The sequence below is a fragment of the Rhinoraja longicauda genome, chromosome 3, assembly GCF_053455715.1.
Source record: "Rhinoraja longicauda isolate Sanriku21f chromosome 3, sRhiLon1.1, whole genome shotgun sequence".
Lineage (NCBI taxonomy): Eukaryota > Metazoa > Chordata > Chondrichthyes > Rajiformes > Arhynchobatidae > Rhinoraja > Rhinoraja longicauda.
Genome location: NC_135955.1, coordinates 98,324,411 through 98,345,390, shown reverse-complemented (window position 1 = coordinate 98,345,390; position 20,980 = coordinate 98,324,411). Strand labels below are relative to the sequence as shown.

Genomic DNA, 20,980 nt, shown 5'->3' with positions numbered 1-20,980 from the left:
GATCTCCTCTCATCCTTCTAAATTCCAGTGTATACAAGCCTAGTCGCTTGTACAGGTATGTAGGTTAATTGACTGGGTAAATGTAAAAATTGTCCCTGGTGTGTGTAGGATAGTGTTAATGTGCGGGGATCGCTGGGCGGCGCGGACTTGGTGGGCCGAAGGGCCTGTTTCCGCGCTGTATCTCTAAATCTAAAAAATGATTGCACCTCAAAGCAAAGATGAAGATAATTAATCAATCAGATTCAGTGGAATTATGTTGCAGCACAAAAATTCCATGACTAACTACAGGTAGGCCTAGATAGTCATAATTAAAAATGTTTTACTATTCACAGGATTAGTTGAGAAATAATTTAAACCCAGGATAATTTTGAAATAACCAACCTGAACAACCACCACTTTAAAATGGACTATAAAGTTATACAAAATCCAAATCTGTTATTTAAGGTTACTACATTTTAATGTCGGTTCTTTATTTCTTTACAGAGTCACAGAGGGGGGTGGGGCGGATCAAAGGGGGACCTGGAGTGGGATACTTTGTAACTTTGTCAACGCCATTTATGTGGCGTACCTTGGGTCTGCAAAACAAAGAATTTCACTGTGACTTGTCAGAAGGCAGTGGAGGCCAATTCTCTGAATGCATTCAAGAGAGAGCTGGATAGAGCTCTTAAGGATAGCGGAGTCAGGGGGTATGGGGAGAAAGCAGGAACGGGGTACTGATTGAGAATGATCAGCCATGATCACATTGAATGGCGGTGCTGGCTCGAAGGGCCGAATGGCCTCCTCCTGCACCTATTGTCTATTGTGTGACAAAAAAAGTATTCATTCATTCATTGAGTTACAGCTCAGAAACAGGCCCTTCGGCCCAACTTGCCCACACCGGTGAACATGTCCCATCTACACTAGTACTACCTGCCGGCATTTGGCCCATATCAGTCAGAGAGTTGTGAGTTGTGAATCTGTGGAATTCTCTGCCTCAGAAGGCAGTGGAGGCCAATTCTCTGAATGCATTCAAGAGAGAGCTAGATAGAGCTCTTAAGGATAGCGGAGTCAGGGGGTATGGGGAGAAGGCAGGAACGGGGTACTGATTGAGAATGATCAGCCATGATCACATTGAATGGCGGTGCTGGCTCGAAGGGCCAAATGGCCTACTCCTGCACCTATTGTCTATTGTATATCCCTCTAAACCTGTCCTATCCATGTACCTGTCGAAATGTTTCTTAAACTTTGCGATGGTACCTGTCTCAACTACCTCCTTCGGCAGCTCGTTCCGTGCACCTACCACTCTTTGCGAGAACAAGTTACCCCTCAGGTTCCTGTTAAATCTTTTCCCCTCTCACCTTAAACCTATGTCCTCTGGTTCTTGATTCTCCTACTCTGGGCAAGAGACTCTGTGCGTTTAACGGATCTATTCCTCTCATAATTTTGTACACCTCTATAAGATTCTTGTTTCAGCTTCTGTCAATACTGTTTTGTTTAAACTCCCATAACACGCTCAATATACCCCAGTTAATGTGTGGGAAAACCTGGCCTGTTCACTGGTTCTTCCAATGGTGTGGCTGGGACCAGAACAGATCAGAATTGCATTAGGAATAAACAAATATAATCAGCAGGTATTTATTTCACAAAAATGCTGGAGTAACTCAGCTGGTCAGGCAGCATCTCAGGAGAGAAGGAATGGGTGACGTTTCAGGTCGAGACTCTTCTTCAGACTGATGTCGGGGGGGGGGGGGGGAGGGGGCAGGACAAAGGATATAAATATAATCAGCAATATAAAGGATAAAAATATAATCAGCAAGTTTTCTTTTACACTTACCTCAATGGTCCACAAAGTGTGAGTCCAAAGAACCACAAGAGCAAAATAATGCAGCCACCAATTGCATGTTTGCCAATCTTGATCCACTGCAAAAATAAATTAAAAGCATGCGATTCAGAATCAGGTTATCACATGTTCCCATTTAGTTCAATCTGACAAAATGTATTTGCCTCCAATGGATTAAAGATTACTGTACCAATAGGTGCAATTTATACTTCTACAATGGAGAACAGGTAGCTCCACCTTTCTGACAGGAGGTCACCATGGTTTAGGCTTAGAACCAAATCTTGGCAGCCTAGCAGATTTTAAGGTCAAAATATCAGGTTATGATGTTCTCTGCAGGCCAATTTTTCCTGTACGCATAGTGCAAGGGGACTAGATTGTGTGAAACACTGGCGCAAATGTGGGTATCACCAGTCTTTCAAAGCACTTCATTATGGTCGGTGTTAGAATCATTGATTCGGGTCACTTTATTTTTCTTAGGGACTGGAATGATGAGGTGAAATACCATCTCTCATTCATTCGTGGAGTTACAGCTCAGAAACAGGCCTATCGGCCCAACTTGCCCACACCGGTGAACATGAATCCGGGTACAGAACCCATCCATGAGCTCTATCTGGGCCGGCAGCTTTCTAAGAGTTAAGAATTGACCCCTGTAAAAGGCCACCTGACTTCTGCCTCCAACATGTACGAGACAGAGACGATATACGTTATCAGACCAGAGTTCAATCCTGACAATAGGTGCTGTCTGTATGCACTTTGTAATGCAATGGGGCTTTCTCTGGGTGCTTTGGTTTCCTCCCACATTCAAAAGATGTGCAGGTTTGCACGTTAATTGGCTTCTGTAAATTGTCCCTGGGATGTAGGATAGAACTAGTGTACGGGTGGTTGATGGTCGGCAAGGACTCAGTGGGCCGAAGGGCCCCTTTCCACTCTGTGTCTCCAAACTCTAATACTAAACATAACCACCTCAAATGGGCATGGTGGCGCAGCGGTAGAGTTGCTGCCTTACAGCGAATGCAGCGCCGGAGACCCGGGTTCGATCCTGACTACGGATGCTGTCTGTACGGAGTTTGTACGTTCTCCCCGTGGGTTTTCTCCGAGATCTTGGGTTTCCTCCCACACTTCAAAGACATACAAGTTTGTAGGTTAATTGGCCTGGTAAATGTAAAAAATTGTCCCTGGTGGCTGTAGGATAGTGTTAATGTGCGGGGATCGCTGGTCAGCGTGGACCCGGTGGGCCAAAAGGGCCTGTTTCCACGCTGTATCTCTAAACTAAACTGAATCATTATTTAAAACCATTCTGAACTAAACATGCGTCTCCTCAGTGGATCACACTTAAAACCATAGAAACATAGAAAATAGGTGCAGGAGGAGGCCATTTGGCCCTTCGAGCCAGCACCGCCATTCATTGTGATTATGGCTGATCGTCCACAATCAATAACCCGTGCCTGCCTTCTCCCCATATCCCTTGATGCCACTAGCCCCTAGAGCTCTATCTAACTCTCTCTTAAATCCATCCAGTGATTTGGCTTCCACTGCCCTCTGTGGCAGAGAATTCCACAAATTCACAATTCTCTGGGTGAAAAAGTTTCTTCTCATCTCAGTTTTAAATGGCCTCCCCTTTATTCTAAGACTGTGGCCCCTGGTTCTGGACTCGCCCAACATTGGGAACATTTTTCCTGCATCTAGCTTGTCCAGTCCTTTTATAATTTTATATGTTTCTATAAGATCCCCTCTCATCCTTCTAAACTCCAGTGAATACAAGCCTAGTCTTTTCAATCTTTCCTCATATGACAATCCCGCCATCCCAGGGATCAATCTCGTGAACCTTCGCTGCACTGCCTCAATTACAAGGATGTCCTTCCTCAAATTAGGAGACCAAAACTGTACACAATACTCCAGATGTGGTCTTACCAGGGCCCTATACAACTGCAGAAGATCGTCTTTACTCCTATACTGAAATCCTCTTGTTGTGATTCCCAACATGCCATTAGCTTTCTTCACTGCCTGCGTACTTGCACGCCAACTTTCAGTGACTAGTGTACAAGGATACCCAGGTCTCGCTGCACCTCCCCCTTACCTAACCTAACACCATTGAGATAATAATCTGCCTCCTTGTTTTTGCCGCCAAAGTGGATAACCTTACATTTATCTATGTTATTCAGCATCTGACACGCATCTGCCCACTCACTCAACCTGTCCAGGTCACCCTGCCACCTCCTAACATCCTACTCACAGTTTACACACCCAACACCGAGCCTTGGCGTAGGTTTACTAGGTTAATTCCCGGAATGGCGGGTCTGTCATATGTTGAAAGACTGGAGCGACTAGGCTTGGATACACTGGAATTTAGAAGGATGAGAGGGGATCTTATCGAAACATATAAGATTATTAAGGGGTTGGACACGTTAGAGGCAGGAAACATGTTCCCAATGTTGGGGGAGTCCAGAACAAGGGGCCACAGTTTAAGAATAAGGGGTAGGCCATTTAGAACTGAGATGAGGAAAAACCTTTTCAGTCAGAGAGTTGTGAATCTGTGAAATTCTCTGCCTCAGAAGGCAGTGGAGGCCAATTCTCTGAATGCATTCAAGAGAGAGCTAGATAGAGCTCTTAAGGATAGCGGAGTCAAGGGGTATGGGGAGAAGGCAGGAACGGGGTACTGATTGAGAATGATCAGCCATGATCACATTGAATGGCGGTGCTGGCTCGAAGGGCCAAATGGTCTCCTCCTTCACCTATTGTCTATTGTCTTGCGGCACTCCACTCGCCACTGCCTGCCATTCTGAAAAGGACCCTTTTACTCCTACTCTTTGCTTTCTGTCTGCCAACCAATTTTCTATCCATGTCAACACCCTACCCCCAATACCATGTGGTCTAATTTTAGTCACCAATCTCCCATGTGGGACCTTATCAAATGCTTTCTGAAAGTCAATTGGTTGGCTCCCTTTCATCCATTTTACTTGTCATATCCTCAAAAAATCCCAGAAGATTAGTCAAGCATGATTTCCTTTTCATAAATCCATGCTGACTTGGACTTATCCTTTTACTGCTATCCAAATGCACCGTTATTACCTCTTTAATAATTGACTCCAGCATCTTTCCCACCATCGAAGTCAGGCTAACTGGTCTTTAATTCCCCATTTTCTCTCTCGCTCCTTTCTTGAAAAGTGGGATAACATTAGCTATCCTCCAATCCACAGGAACGGATCCTGAATCTATTGAACATTGGAAAATGATCACCAATGCGTCCACTATTTCTAGAGCCACCTCCCTGAGGACCCTGGGATGCAGACCATCAGGCCCAGGGGATTTATCATCCTTCAGTCCCATTACTATTTCTCGCCTAATGAAAATTTCGTTAATTTCCTCTACCCCCCCTAGATCCTCTGTCCACTAGCACATCTGGGAGATTGTTTGTGTCTTCCTTAGTGAAGACAGATCCGAAGTACCTGTTCAACTCATCTGCCATTTCCTTGTTACCCATAATAATTTCACCCGTGTCTGCCTTCAAGTGACCCACATTTGACTTTGCTACTCTTTTTTTCTTAACATATCTAAAGAAGCTTTTACTGTCCTTCTTTATGTTCTTGGCCAGCTTCCCCTTGTACTTCATCTTTTCAGCCAGTATTGCCCATTTTGTTACCTTCTGTTGTCCTATGTAAGTTTCCGAATCCTCTGGCTTTCCGCTACTCTTTGCTGTGTTATACATCTTTTCTTTTAGTTTTATTCCATCCCTAACTAGCCACGGTTGCCTCCTACTCCCCTTAGAATCCTTCTTCCTTTTTGGAATGAAATGATCCTGCGTCTTCCTGATTATGCCCAGAAATTCCTGCCATTGCTGTTCCACCGTCATTCCTGCTGGGATCCCTTTCCAGTCTACCTTGGCCAGCTCCTCCCCCATGTCTTCATAGTCCCCTTTGTTCAACTGAAACACTGACACTTCCGATTTAACCTTCTCCTTCTCAAATTGCAGATTAAAACTAATCATATTATGGTCACTACCTCCGAGCGGTTCCTTTACCTCATCATATCATCATATCATATATATACAGCCGGAAACAGGCCTTTTCGGCCCACCAAGTCCGTGCCGCCCAGCGATCCCCGTACATTAACACTATCCTACACCCACTAGGGACAATTTTTACATTTTACCCAACCAATTAACCTACATACCTGTACGTCTTTGGAGTGTGGGAGGAAACCGAAGATCTCGGAGAAAACCCACGCAGGTCACGGGGAGAACGTACAAACTCCTTACAGTGCAGCACCCGTAGTCAGGATCGAACCCGAGTCTCCGGCGCTGCATTCGCTGTAAAGCAGCAACTCTACCGCAGCGCTACCATGCCTCGAGTACTCTTATCAAATCTGGTTCATTGGACAACACTAAATCCAGAATTGCCTTTTCTCTGGTAGACTCCATTACAAGCTGCTCTAAGAATCCATCTTGGAGGCACTCTACAAACCCTCTTTCTTGGGGTCCAGAACCAACCTGATTTTCCCAGTCTACCTGCATATTGAAATCCCCCATCACCACAGTGGCATTGCCTTTCTTACATGCCAGTTTTAACTCCTGCTGCAACTTACACCCTACATCCCGACTACTATTTGGGGGTCTGTAGATAACACCAATTAGTGTCTCCTGGCCTCAACTCAATCCACAGTGACTCTACCTTGCCAGTCCCTATGTCGCCCCCAGATTAAACACCCACTACAGTAAGTCAGTCTTCTCTTCTGATATCAATGGTTCACAGATGCACTGCGCAGTGAAATTCTTTTTGCATAGCTCACACATGCACAAGTCGCCACATTTTGGCGGCATATACCTGAATAGGATTAATAATTTCGAGTATTGTGAGCAGTTTTGGGCCCCATATCTGAGGAAGAATGTGCTGGCATTGGAGAGAGTCCAAAGAAGGTTTACAAGAATGATCCCGGTGATTAGGCATGGTGAGCATTTGACAGCACTGGGCCTGTACTCACTGGAATTTAGAAGAATGAAGGGGGAGGGGGGGGGGGGGGGGGGGGACCTCTTTGAAACTTACTGAATAGTGAAAGGCCTGGATAGAGAGGATGCTTCCACTAGTGGAGAGTCTAGGGCCAGAGGACACAGTCTCAGAATAAAAGGACGGAGCTTTAGAAAGATGGGGAAGAATTTCTTTAGTCAGACGGTGGCAAATCAGTGGAATTCATTGCCACATACGGCTGTGGAAGCCGAGTCATTGGGTATTTTTAAGGTGGAGATTGACAGATTCTTGATTAGTAAAGGCCCTGTCCCAGTTTGGCGATCTTTTAGGCGACTAGGCTGTCGCCGGAGTGTCGTGAGTCGTCTCCAAAGAGTCGCAGCGTTTTTCTGGTCGTCACTGGATTTTGTGAAGGCACAAAAATTTTCGGCTACTGTTGATTTGACGCCAATCAGCGTAGCTTGACGTCTCCTGACTTGGGCGCTGTCATAGGTTGTCGCCAGGTGAAGTAGGTTGTCGCCGGGTGATTACGGTTGTCGCCGGTGCTGACCAGCGAATTCCAAGTGTGGACTTGATCTGATCATCCATCAGTGTAATGTGCCCATAAATGATGTTCGGTTTTGTAAGTTTTAGAAACATAGAAAATAGGTGCAGGAGTAGGCCATTCGGCCCTTCGAGCCTGCACCGCCATTCAATATGATCATGGCTGATCATCCAGCTCAGTAGCCTGTACCTGCCTTCTCTCCATACCCCCTGATCCCTTTAGCCACCAGGGCCACATCTAACTCCCTCTTAAATATAGCCAATTAACTGGCCTCAACTACCTTCTGTGGCAGAGAATTCCACAGACTCACCACTCTCTGTGTGAAGAAATGTCTTCTCATCTCGGTCCTAAAAGACTTCCCCCTTATCCTTAAGCTGTGACCCCTGGTTCTGGACTTCCCTAACATCGGGAACAATCTTCCCGCATCTAGCCTCTCCAACCCCTTAAGAATTTTATATGTTTCAATAAGATCCCCCAGTCTGCACTTGTATTCTGTTTAAAGTTTGAATTTTAAAGTTTGAAGTTTATTGAAATTTATAGAAGTTTACTACAATATTTTTTGAATGCACTGTTGTATGTTCTTATCAAACTTAAAAAAAAAATTGTTTGTATATCGAAAAAGGAAATTCTTAACATTTTGATGGAAAATTGATGTATGAAGTTATTGTATTTCAGAGTAGTTTCTCATGGCATCACTTTCAAATAGTCATGATGCAGAATGATTGGAAACCCTACCATACACCCCCTTTTACAGGGAAAGTGGGTGAAACGTGAATTGTCTTCAGTCTTCAGGGTCATAGCTTGTCGCGGGTGGACAATAGACAATAGTTGCAGGAGTAGGCCATTCGGCCCTTCGAGCTAGCACCACCATTCAATGTGATCATGGCTGATCATTCTCAATCAGTACCCCGTTCCTGCCACAGGTAGGGGGAGGGGTCCAGTCACCGGTTTATCGGTGACCGGCTACGACTATGACAGTCGCCGGCAGTCGCCTTGAAATACCTAACTGGGACATGGCCTTAAAGGTGTCAAGGATTATCGGATGAAGGCAGCAAAATGGGGTTAAGAGGGAAAGATAGATTAGCCATGATTGAACGGCAGAGTAGACTCATTGGGCCAAATGGCCTCATTCTGTTCCTATGAAGTATGAAAATAATAAAATTGAATGAAAGTCACTTAGTCAATTGTTGGATACACATCTGGCTGACACCAGAACAAGTTATGGTCAATGATAGTAGCAGTTATGTTACCTCAATACCATTTAACTCACCTGGCGTTTTGAGATTGGCTTGCCAGAAGAAAATGGTTTTTGGAACAAAACCAAGAATACTGCAGATCTGAAAACAGAGAAAGAGAATGGAATGAGTGCTTAAAGATTGCTCAACTTTTCAACTTAAGATATATGGACCAGAAAGTGTTTTTTGGCTACCACATCTGACATCAGCCATAAAGGTTAATGGATGCAGGAGAGTATATTGTTACAAATTCATCAACTATCTTTTTCTCTTAAATAATTCATTCCCTCTTAAATAATTTATGATCTGAACAAACTAAGATGCGAGCTACTGCGTTGTCGAGTAAAAGCCTTCCACAGACTCGCACCGATCAATCCGCCGAAGGCATTCTTGTATGTGTCCCGTAGTTCTTCTCTCACTCCCGCAAGACGGAACATGGATAGAGTTCCCCAGGGCCTCAACTTTCACCCCATCAGCCTCGGCATCCAACACCAATGTCATTCTCCCACATTTCCATTACCTCCAACATGATCCCTCCACAAGTCATATCTCCCCCCCCCCCACCCCACCCTTTCGCAGAGACCGCTCCCTCTGCAACTCCTTGGTTCACTCACCCCAGCAGCCCTTCCAGGTGAGACAGAGATTCACCTGCACCTCCTCCAATCTCATTTACTGCATCCGATGCTCCCGACGCGGCCTCACTCGGCGACCGATTTGCCAAACACTTGTAACAGTGCAGTAACGTAAATGTCTGTAGACATTCTCAAAGCGTTAACTTTTTTTTAATTTTAAAAGGAAGGCTACTGTCCACATGTAAGGTTTATCGTTTTCTGTTAATACATGTGGACAGTAGCCTTCCTTTAAAAAAAAAAAAGAAGTTGACGCTTTGTGAATATCTACAGGAATGCCTATAAGAGATCCACAGACATTTACGTTACTGCACTGTTACAAAATTACATTATATTCAACCCAGTGCCCGCGACATACATAAATAACTACACGATGCAGCATCCATAGGGATGATAGTGAATTATTTTCAGATTAAACTTACCCAAGTTGAATTATGAAGACAAATTGGACAATGTGTACGACTTTAAGGAGGTCGTATGATTCAAAAATCCCAATAACCTTAAGGAACTTAGCCAGGCACAGCAGCGAGATATATCGACTTAACCTGAAGTAAAAATGTCAAAACGTGGATGAGTTACTCTTGAATTAATAAGACAAATTCTAAATCACAGTATAATACTCATAACTTTTGGACTGCAGCTTTAGGAAGTTTGTGGATTTATAAGACATTATTTGGTAGCATTTCATCTTCTCATTAGCAAGTTTTATATCTCCTTCCAACATTTACAAAGCACAATACTCATTTTATCAAAGCTACAGTTTACCAGAAACACAATTCTCTTATTGTTCCCTTTTGCGCGGATGGGGAAAGGAAGGAAACATTTTTAATCCTCCAGAAAGTTATTGATTTATCTACTTTAAACATCCCTTCAGGCAGTATGTTGCCAGTCATAAATTTCTATGTGAAAAAAGTTCATTGTTCCTCCGTCATCATTTCTTTGCTGGGAGACAAGATGGCTGGGTTTCTTGGCCATGGTGTTCCATTAGTACATCTTGTGCCAATTTTTTCCCTCTCCACTGCTTGGGGAAAAGCCTTTATTCTTCCACGCGGTATCCTCCATTTTGACCACAACGCCAGGATTAAGAATATCAGACAGAGAACTGTAGCAATATTTCACACGCTGTATATAGCATATGGAAGATAGACGCAGAATGCTGGAGTAACTCAGCGGGACAGGCAGCGTCTCTGGAGAGAAGGAATGGGTGACGTTTCGGGTCGAGACCCTTCTTCAGACCGATGTCAGGGTCGTGGACAGAGATAAAATGTAGTCGGAGACAGTAAGACTGGTGGGAGAACTGGGAAGGGGGAGGGGATGGAGAGAGAGGGAAAGCAAGGTCTATTTGAAGTTAGAGAAGTCAATGTCCATACCCCTGGGGTGTAAGCTACCCAAGCGAAATATAAGGTGCTGCTCCTCCAATTTGTGCTGGGCCTCACTCTGACAATGGAGGAACCCAGGACAGAAAGGTCAGATTGGGAACGGGAGGTGAAGTTAAAGTGCTGAGCAACCGGGAGATCAGGTAGGTTAAGGCGGGTTGAGTGGAGGTGTTCAGTGAAACGATCGCTGAGCCTGCGCTTGGTCTCGCCGATGTAGAGAAGGTGACTTTTCAGATGGAGACCCTTTTTCAGAAGCACCACCCATTCCTTCTCAACAGAGATGCTACCTGTCCCGCTGAGTTACTCCAGCATTTTGTGTCTATCTTCTGTGTAAACAGCATCTGCAGTTCCTTCCTAGGCAAATAATAAATGAAAATGGTTCGTCAAAAGCCTGGAGATGTCAAACATTCTGCTCACACTCCTTATTATGGTTGATTCAATTCAATCCCTCTAAACCCTTCCTCTCGATGACCCTCTCCAAATGTCTTTTAAACGTCACCATTGTACCTACTTCTACAATTTTCAAGGCGGCTCATTCCATGCATGCACCACCCTCTGGGTGAAGAAAATGCCCCTCCCATCTCCAATCTCTTGAATCTTTCCCCTCTCACCTTAGACATGCCCTCAAGTTCTGAGGTCCACTACCCTTGAAAGCCCTTACAACCTACTTACAGTATTAAAGATTAATTAAAACATTGAGTAGAATAAAGTAACCAGCCACTTGGCCGCCTCTGTTCTTACTCAAGGTCAGTGATCTCATTGAAATGAAATGTTAGTTTTAGTTTTTGAGATACAGTGTGGAAACAGGCCCTTTGGCCCACTGAACACGCTGACCAACAAGCACCCGTGCACCAGTTCTATCCTACACGCTGGGAACAATTTACAGAAGCCAATTAACCTGCACGTCTTTGCAATGTCGGAGGAAACCGGAGCACCCGGGGAAAACCCACGGGGGTCACAGAGAGAATGTGCAAAATCCGGACAGACAGCACCTTAGTTAGGATCGAACAGTTAGGAGATCTTATCGAAACGTATAAGATTATTAAGGGGTTGGACTCGTTAGAGGCAGGAAACATGTTCCCAATGTTGGGGGAGTCCAGAACAAGGGGACACAGTTTAAGAATAAGGGGTAGGCCATTTAGAACGGAGATGAGGAAAAACTTTTTCAGTCAGAGAGTTGTGAATCTGTGGAATTCTCTGCCTCAGAAGGCAGTGGAGGCCAATTCTCTGAATGCATTCAAGGGAGAGCTAGATAGAGCTCTTAAGGATAGCGGAGTCAGGGGGTATGGGGAGAAGGCAGGAACGGGGTACTGATTGAGAATGATCAGCCATGATCACATTGAATGGCGGTGCTGGCTCAAAGGGCCGAATGGCCTCCTCCTGCACCTATTGTCTATTGAACCTGGAGCTGTAAGGCTGCAACTCTACCAATGCACCACTGTGAAAGGAATGGGCTCATGCCACACAGAACAGTGCAGCATAGAACAAGGACAGGCCCTTTGGCCCATGTCTATGCTGGTCGCGATACAACTCTCAATTATTTCCATATCCCTGCAGATAGTCAGTATCCCTCCATCCCCTGTGCATCACCTACCTGTCTAAGTGACTCTTAAATGTTACTATCTGCTTCGGCAACTCCCCCTGGCAGCCAGTTCCAGGCATCTTCCACCATCTATCACCTCTCTTTTAAACCTTCCCACTCTCACCTTAAACTTGCGCCTCAAATAGCTGAACTTTCCACCCTGGGGAAAAAGGTTCTGACTGTCTCCCCTGTCTGTGCCCCTCATCATTTTATACACTTTGATCAAGTTGCCCCTCTGCAACAATCCAACAAAATAGCCTCTGCGGTTTCGTGCCCCCGCACTTGTCCAACTTCTCCTTGTAGTCAATAATCTCCGATCCAGGCAACATCCCAGTAAAACCTATTCTGCACCCTCTCCAAACACTCCACGTTCTTCCCACAGGTGTGGCGACCAAGAGCTGCACACAATACTTAAAACATGGCTTAGCGGCACAGTGGTAGAGCTGCTGCCTCACAGCACCAGATATCCGGGCTTCGATCCTGGCCTGCGCCCATTTTTTCTCCGGGTGCTCCGGTTTCCTCCCGCATTCCAAAGACGCGCAGGTTTGCAGGTTAATTGGCTTCTGCAAAATACCTCTAGTGAAGATGGGGCAGCATAGAATTCAGCGGAGGACAGATGCAGGCGACAATGGAGCTGATCCGTGAGGAAGACTTCTCTGGCAGTAGTACCAGGAGCAAGAATGATTTGACACAAAGACCACAGAAAGCGTACAAGATTAACTCACCAGATTTAGGGGAGGCTACAGAAGATGAAATTAAGAAACTGTTTACATGTGAAATATTCTTGAGGAAATTTACAACAAAACACATGAAATTATCCTTCTAGGTCCATATTGTTTGCTCGGCAGTAATTATGGATTAGTAGGGCATTGAAAGACCTCATGTAACAAAACATGCAAGGGGCAAAGTGGCACAGGCAGGCAGCACAGTGGCACAGCTGCCTTACCATACCAGAGACCCGGGTTCGATCCTGACTACGGGTGCTGTCTGTACAGAGCTTGCACGTTCTCCCCGTGACCATGTCAGTTTTCTCCGGGTGCTCTGGTTTAGAAACATAGAAAATAGGTGCAGGAGTAGGCCATTCGGCCCTTTGATATGATCATGGCTGATCATCCAACTCAGTATCCTGCACCTGCCTTCTCTCCATACCTCCTGATCCCTTTAGCCACAAGGGCCACATCTAACTTCCTCTTAAATATAGCCAATGAACTGGCCTCAACTACCTTCTGTGGCAGAGAATTCCACAGATTCACCACTCTCTGTGTGAAAAAAAACGTTCTCATCTCGGTCCTAAAAGACTTCCCCCTTATCCTTAAACTGTGACCCCTTGTTCTGGACTTCCCCAACATCGGGAACAATCTTCCTGCATCTAGCCTGTCCAACCCCTTAAGAATTTTGTAAGTTTCTATAAGATCCCCCCTCAATCTTCTAAATTCCAGCAAGTACAAGCCGAGTCTATCCAGTCTTTCTTCATATGAAAGTCCTGCCATCCCAGGAATCAATCTGGTGAACCTTCTCTGTACTCTCTCTATGGCAAGAAGGTCTTTCCTCAGATTAGGAGACCAAAACTGTACGCAATACTCCAGGTGTGGTCTCACCAATGCCCTGTACAACTGCAGCAGGACCTCCCTGCTCCTATACTCAAATCCCCTCGCTATGAATGCCAACATACCATTCGCTTTCTTCACTGCCTGCTGCACCTGCATGCCTACTGTCAATGACTGGTGTACCACGACATCCAGGTCTCGTTGCATCTCCCCTTTTCCTAATCGGCCACCATTTCCTCCCACATTCCAAACACGTGCACGTCTGCGGGTTAAATAACTTCTGCAGATTGTCCCTAGGGTGTAGGATTGAACTAGTGAAGGGGTGATCGATAGTCAGCGTGGACTGAAGGTTCTGATAACAAGCTGTATCTCTGAACTAAAACAAAACTAATAGCTTCTGCATGTTTTACAGCGGGACTGGCTCGTAAAGGATTTCACAGTTCAAGCAGTTGATTCCCCTTAGTTTTGTTGGAGAAGGCTGCAAAGTGCCGAAGAACACCGAAACATAGGAACTCTGGAATCTTTACACATCTCAAAGTAGATGTAACCTTTACAGAATAACAATAATAAAGGTCAGGGGTTTAATGGTAATTATGTGTCAAAATCCAAGCCCCTTTGCAAATACATTATTGCTAGTCAACAAATCTCCAAATGCTATCTCCAGGATAGATTCATTTTCTAAACACATGGTTTGTGCTTCTTACATCATTTACCACTAATTTTTTTTAGAAAAAGGCCAATCAAACATTAAAAATCTGAGAAACAAATTGTGAATTCGAGGTTATTGACAGGTGATTCATTCTACTCTAGTCAAAAATCTGTGACTTTGGGAAGAAATCTATGTTAGTTTACTTTAGAGATAGTGTGGAAACTGGCCCTTCAGCCCACCAAGTCCGCATCGACCAACGGTCCCCCATACACTAGTTCCATCCTACACACTGGGGACAATTTACAGCTGCCAATTAACCTACAGACCTGCACGTCTTTGGAATGTGGGAGGAAACCAGAGCACCACAGCATATAATCCTCCAACACTTTCGCCACCTGCAACGGGATCCCACTACTGGCCACATCTTCCCATCTCCACCCCTTTCTGCTTTCCGCAGGGACCATTCCCTCCGCAACTCCCTGGTCCACTCGTCCCTTCCCACTCAAACCACCCCTCCCCAGATATTTTCCCCTGCAACTGCAGGAGATGCAACACCTGTCCCTTGACCTCCCTCTTCGACTCCGTCCAAGGTTCACTCGCACCTCCTACAACCTCATCTACTATATCCGCTGTTCCAGGTGTCAACTTCTGTACATCGGCAAGACCAAGCACAGGCTTGGCGATTGTTTCGCTGAACACCTCCGCTCAGTCCCCCTTAGAAACACAGAAAATAGGTGCAGGAGGAGGCCATTCGGCCCTTCGAGCCAACACCGCCATTCATTGTGATCATGGCTGATCATCCACAATCAATAACCCGTGCCTGCCTTCTCCCCATATCCCTTGATTCCACTAGCCCCTAGAGCTCTATCTAACTCTTTCTTAAATCCTTCCAGTGATTTGGCCTCCACTGCCCACTGTGGCAGAGAAGTTCACAAATTCACAACTCTCTGGATGAAAATGTTCCTTCTCACCTCAGTTTTAAATGGTCTCCTCTTTATTCTAAGACTGTGGCCCTTGGTTCTGGACTCGCCCAATATTCGGAACATTTTTCCTGCATCTAGCTTGTCCAGTCCTTTTATAATTTTATGTCTCTATAAGATCCCCTCTCATCCTTCTAAACTCCAGTGAATACAAGTCTAGTCTTTTCAATCTTTCCTCATATGACAGTCCCGCCATCCCAGGGATCGATCTCGTGAACCTACGCTGCACTGCCTCAATTACAAGGATGTCTTTCCTCAAATTAGGAGACCAAAACTGTACCCAACTGTACACAATACTCCAGATGTGGTCTTACCAGGGCCCTATACAACTGCAGAAGAACCTCTTTACTCCTATACTGAAATCCTCTTGTTATGAAGGCCAACATGCCATTAGCTTTCTTCACTGCCTGCTGTACCTGCATGCCAACTTTCAGTGACTGGTGTACAAGGACACCCAGGTCTTGCTGTACTTCCCCCTTACCTAACCTGACACCATTGAGATAATAATCTGCCTCCTTGTTTTTGCCGCCAAAGTGGATAACCTCACATTTATCTACATTATATTGCATCTGCCACACATCTGCCCACTCACTCAACCTCTCCTGGTCACCCTGGAACCTCCTAACATCCTCTTTGCAGTTCACACTGCCACCCAACTTTGTGTCATCCGCAAACTTGCTAGTATTACTTCCAATTCCTTCATCCAAATCATTAATATATATGGTAAACAGTTGCGGCCCTTAACCTACCTGATCTCCCAGTTGCTCAGCACTTTAACTCCCCCTCCCATTCCCTTTCTGTCCTGGGCCTCCTCCATTGTCAGAGTGAGGCCCAGCACCTCATATTTCGCTTGGGCAGCTTACACCCCAGCGGTATGAACATTGACTTCTATACAAATAGCCCCTGCTTTCCCCCTCTCTCCATCCCCTCCCCCTTCCCAGTTCTCCCACCAGTCTTATTGTCTCCGACTACATTTTATCTGTGTCCCGTCCACTACCCTGACATCAGTCTGAAGAAGGGTCTCGACCCGAAACGTCACCCATTCCTTCTCTCCAGAGATGCTGCCTGACCCGCTGAGTTACTCCAGCATTTTGTGTCTACCTTCGATTTAAACCAGCATCTGCAGTTCTTTCCTTCACCTACAGAAAACCCACGTGGTCACAGTGAGAACGGATAAACCATGCAGGCAGCACCTGTTATTAGGATCGAACCCACGTCTCTGTAAGCCAGCAACTCTACCGCTGTGCCACTGTACTGGCCTATTCTGCACTCTGTTTCTTCACCCTTACTCTATCTATTGTAATTGAGTTTGACTTGATTGTATTTTAGGTATAGTACAGTTTAAGAATAAGGGGCAGGCCATTTAGAACGGAGATGAGGAAAAACATTTTCACTCAGAGAGTTGTAAATCTGTGGAATTCTCTGCCTCAGAAGGCAGTGGAGGCCAATTCCCTGAGTGCATTCAAGAGAGAGCTAGATAGAGCTCTTACAGCGGAAGTGGAGGCGCCTAACGGCTGCGGCTCGCTAGCAGTCTGTTCGTCTTTTTTCCTTTTTTTTTTGTTGTGTGTCAGTGTTGGGATGTTTTTTTTTGTTGTTTTTTTTGTGTATGTGTGGGGGGTGGTGGTGTGGGTGGGGGAAACCTTTCTCTTTTAGGTCTCTTCCTCACGGCGCGGGGTGCGGCTCGGCCGCGGGGCCTTCCATCGCCCGGTGCGGCTCGGCCGCTGGACTTAACATCGTCCGGTGCGGCTCGGCCGCGGGACTTTTCATCGCTGGTGCGGCTCGGCCGCTGGACTTAACATCGCCCGGTGCGGCTTGGCCGCGGGGCCTTCCATCGCCCGGTGCGGCTCGGCCGCTGGACTTAACATCGCCCGGCGTGGCTCGGCCGCGGGGCCTAACATCGCTGGTGCGGCTCGGCCGCTGGACTTAACAGTGCCCGGTGCGGCTCGGCGGCGGGGCCTAACATCGCCCGGTGCGGCTCAGCCGCTGGACTTAGCGGTGCCCGGTGCGGCTCGGCCGCGGGGCCTAGCATCGCACGGCGTGGCTCAGCCGCGGGACTTAGCTGCGCACGGCTCGGTCGTGGGGCCTTCCGTCGCCCGGCTCGGCCGCGGGATGTTTCAGCGCCCGGTGCGGCTCGGCCGCGGGGACTTCCATCCCCTTGCGGGGACTGTGCGGGTCGGTCGGGGACGAGCTGTCTGTCCGTGGGCGTGGGGAAGAGAGTGGAAGTTTTGTTGCCTCCATCACAGTGAGGGGGTGTTTGGAGTCACTGTGATGGACGTTTGTGTTGGGGTCATGTGTCTTGTGTTCTTTTTTGTGTATGACTGCTATGTAATTTCGTTCGGTACCTTGGTACCGAATGACAAATAAAGCTCTGTTAAGGATAGCGGAGTCAGGGGGTATGGGGAGAAGGCAGGAACGGGGTACTGATTGAGAATGATCAGCCATGATCGCATTGAATGGTGGTGCTGGCTCGAAGGGCCGAATGGCCTACTCCTGCACCTATTGTCTATAAGAAAATAACTGCAGATGCTGATACAAATCGAAGGTATTTATTCACAAAATGCTGGAGTAACTCAGCAGGTCAGGCAGCATCTCAGGAGAGAAGGAATGGGTGACGTTTCGGGTCGAGACCCTTCTTCAGACTATATTGTCTATAGGTATACAGGTATAGTATAGGTGTAGGATATCCAACCTGTTTGAACAGCGTGCTAAACAAGGATGTTGCCAGGATTCAAAGGCCTGAGCTGTCGGGCAGTTAGGACGTTACTATTTGGAGCACAGGAGGCTAAGGGGTGACCTTACAGAGGTATAAAGTCATGAGGGGAATAGATATGGTGAAAGCACAGAGTCTTTTACCTAGCGTAGGGGAACCAAGAACCAGAGGACAAAGGTTTAAGCTGAGATGGGAAAGTTTTAGTAAGAATCTGAGGGGCAACTTTTTTTACTCAGAGGGTAGTGGGCACATGGAATGAGATGCTAGAGGAGGTAGCTTAGGAATGTACAATAACAACATTTAAAAGTCACTCGGACAGAAAAGGTTTAGAGGGATATAGGCCACAATGCTGGCAAATGGTACCGGCTTCTATGGGGTGTTTTAGTCGGCATGGACAAGTCGGGCTGAAGGGCCTGTATACGTGCAGTATGGCACACTCGCTAAAACATAGCTTTTCACTGTACGTGACACTAATAAACTTAAATCAAAATCAGATTTTTGCAATTAGTTCTGAATAACTTTCACAGTAACTTCAATCGATAAACATTATGATGGCCAGATGGCCAGCAGATCAAGTATGGTTTAGTTTATTCACAAAATGCTGGAGTAACTCAGCAGGTCAGGCAGCATCTCGGGAGAGAAGGAATGGGTGACGTTTCGGGTCGAGACCCTTCTTCAGACTTTTTTAGAAGATGGAGGCGCAGGCAAGTCCCAAGGAAGCAGATGTGGCTGTGGTAGCGAGTCTGGGTCAAGATGTGGTCGTAGAGTAGGAGGGCAGGAGAAATCACAGAGGGGGAGCAGCGAGAGAGCATGTTGCTAAACTCTCGTCGAAGAGAGGAGGAGAACTTCTTCAAAGTGGACATACCAGTTTAGTTTATTATTGTCATGTGTCCCGAGGTTCAGTGAAGAGTTTTTTTGTTGCGTGCTATCCAGTGAGCAAAAAGACTACACGTGATTATAATCAAGCCGTCCACAGTGTACAGATATGGAAAATAAAGACTTAAAAGAATGGAGCGATTGTAATGAATGATTGCAGATCAACTTCTTGCACCAGCTTGCAAAGAAACGCCTGGCTTCGGCGCCACCTTGGTTCAGTTTAGTTTAGAGATACAGGGCGAAAACAGGCCCTTCAGTCCACGATCCACGCCGACCAGCGATCCCCGCACACTAACACTATCCTACACACCAGGGACAATTTACATTTATACCAAGCTAATTATCCTACAAACCTGCACGTCTTTGGAGTATGGGAGGAAACCAAAGCTCCCGGAGAAAGCCCACGCAGGTCATGGCGAGAACATTCAAACACTGTACTGTACAGACAGCACCTGTCATCAGGATCAAACCTGATTCTCTGGCGCTCTAAGGCAGTAACTATGCTGCTGGGCCACCGTGTACAAGAACATTTCATAAGTTCATAAGTTATCATAAATTATCATAAGTGATAGAATACAATTAGGCCATTCGGCCCATCAAGTCGACTCTGTCTTTCAATCATGGCTGATCCATCTCTCCCTCCTAACCTCATTCTCCTGCCTTCTCCCCATAACCTCTGACACCCGTATGAATCAAGAATCTATCGATCTTTGCCTTAAATATATCCACTGACTTTGCATCCACAGCCGTCTGTTGCAAAGAATTCCACAGATTCACCACCCTCTGACTAAAGAAATTTCTCCTCGTCTCCTTCCTACAAGAACGTCCTTTAATTCTAGGCCTAGACTCTCCCACCAGTGGAAACATCCTCTCCACATCCACTCTATCCAAGCCTTTCACTATTCTGTATGTTTTAATGAGGTCCCCCCCCCCCCCCCCCCCCATCATTCTTCGTAACTCCAACGAATGTAGGCCCAGTGCTGTCAAACGCTCATCATATGTTAACCTACTCATTCCTGGGACCATTCTTGTAAACCTCCACTGGACCCTCTCCAGATCCAGCACATCCTTTCTCAGATATGGTGCCCAAAAATTGCTCACATTATTCCAAATGCGGCCTGACCAGCACCTGATAGAGCCTCAGTTACATCCCTATTTTTGTATTCCTGGCCTCTTAAAAATCTTGCCTTCTTTACTGCTGATTTGACTTGCAGATTAACATTTTGGGAATCCTGCACCAGCACTCCCAAGTCCCTTTGCGCCTCCGATTTCTGGATTCTGTCCCCATTTAGAAAATAATTTACACCTTTATTCCTAAAGTTATAGGAGTAGAATTAGGCCATTCGGCCCATCAAGTCTACTCTGCCATTCAATCACAGCTGATTCATCCCTCTCAACCCCATTTTCCTGTCTTCTCCCCTTAATCCCTGACACCCATACTTAATCAACATTTCTCCAATGTTTTCTTCATTTTGATGCCCTCACTGCTGAGGGGAGGGGCAACTTTTCCAACAGTAACTTTCTCATACAGAGGGTGGTGGGTGTATGGAACAAACAGCCGCAGGAGGCAGGTACTATAACAGCATTTAAAAGACATTTGGACAGATACATGGATTTAGATTTAGAGATACAGCACGGAAACAGGCCCTTCGGCCCACGCCGCCCAGCGATCCCCGCACATTAACACTATCCTACATACACTAGGGACAATTTTTATATTTACCCAGTCAATTAACCTACAAACCTGTACGTCTTTGGAGTGTGGGAGGAAACCGAAGATCTCGGAGAAAACCCACGCAGGTCACGGGGAGAACGTACAAACTCCATACAGACGGCGCCCGTAGTCAGGATCAAACCTGAGTCTCCAGCGCTGCATTCGCTGTAAGGCAGCAATTCTACCGCTGCGCCACCATGCTGCCCTTACATGGGTGGGAAAGGTTTAGAGAGAAAGGGGCAGATGTGTCTACAGGCAAATTGTGCTGCTACAGGTAAGAATGTCCTCATTCTGTGGTCAGTACATATGATTAATAAACACTCTTGCAGTTGCTGTCTGTAAACTAACTAAACCAACTAAC

General features: G+C 46.2%; 1 protein-coding gene across 1 annotated transcript in view; it reads right to left on the bottom strand.

The window, feature by feature from the left end:
* slc30a5 (solute carrier family 30 member 5) overlaps nt 1–20,980 on the bottom strand; it is a 51,828-nt gene that overhangs the window by 29,043 nt on the left and 1,805 nt on the right. Inside the window, exons 2-4 of the mRNA XM_078396730.1 lie at nt 9,608–9,730; nt 8,592–8,658; nt 1,814–1,899 (exon numbers count right to left, since the gene is read on the bottom strand). Of these exons, the coding sequence (XP_078252856.1) occupies nt 1,814–1,899; nt 8,592–8,658; nt 9,608–9,730 (276 nt within the window). The remainder of the gene's footprint in view (nt 1–1,813; nt 1,900–8,591; nt 8,659–9,607; nt 9,731–20,980) is intronic.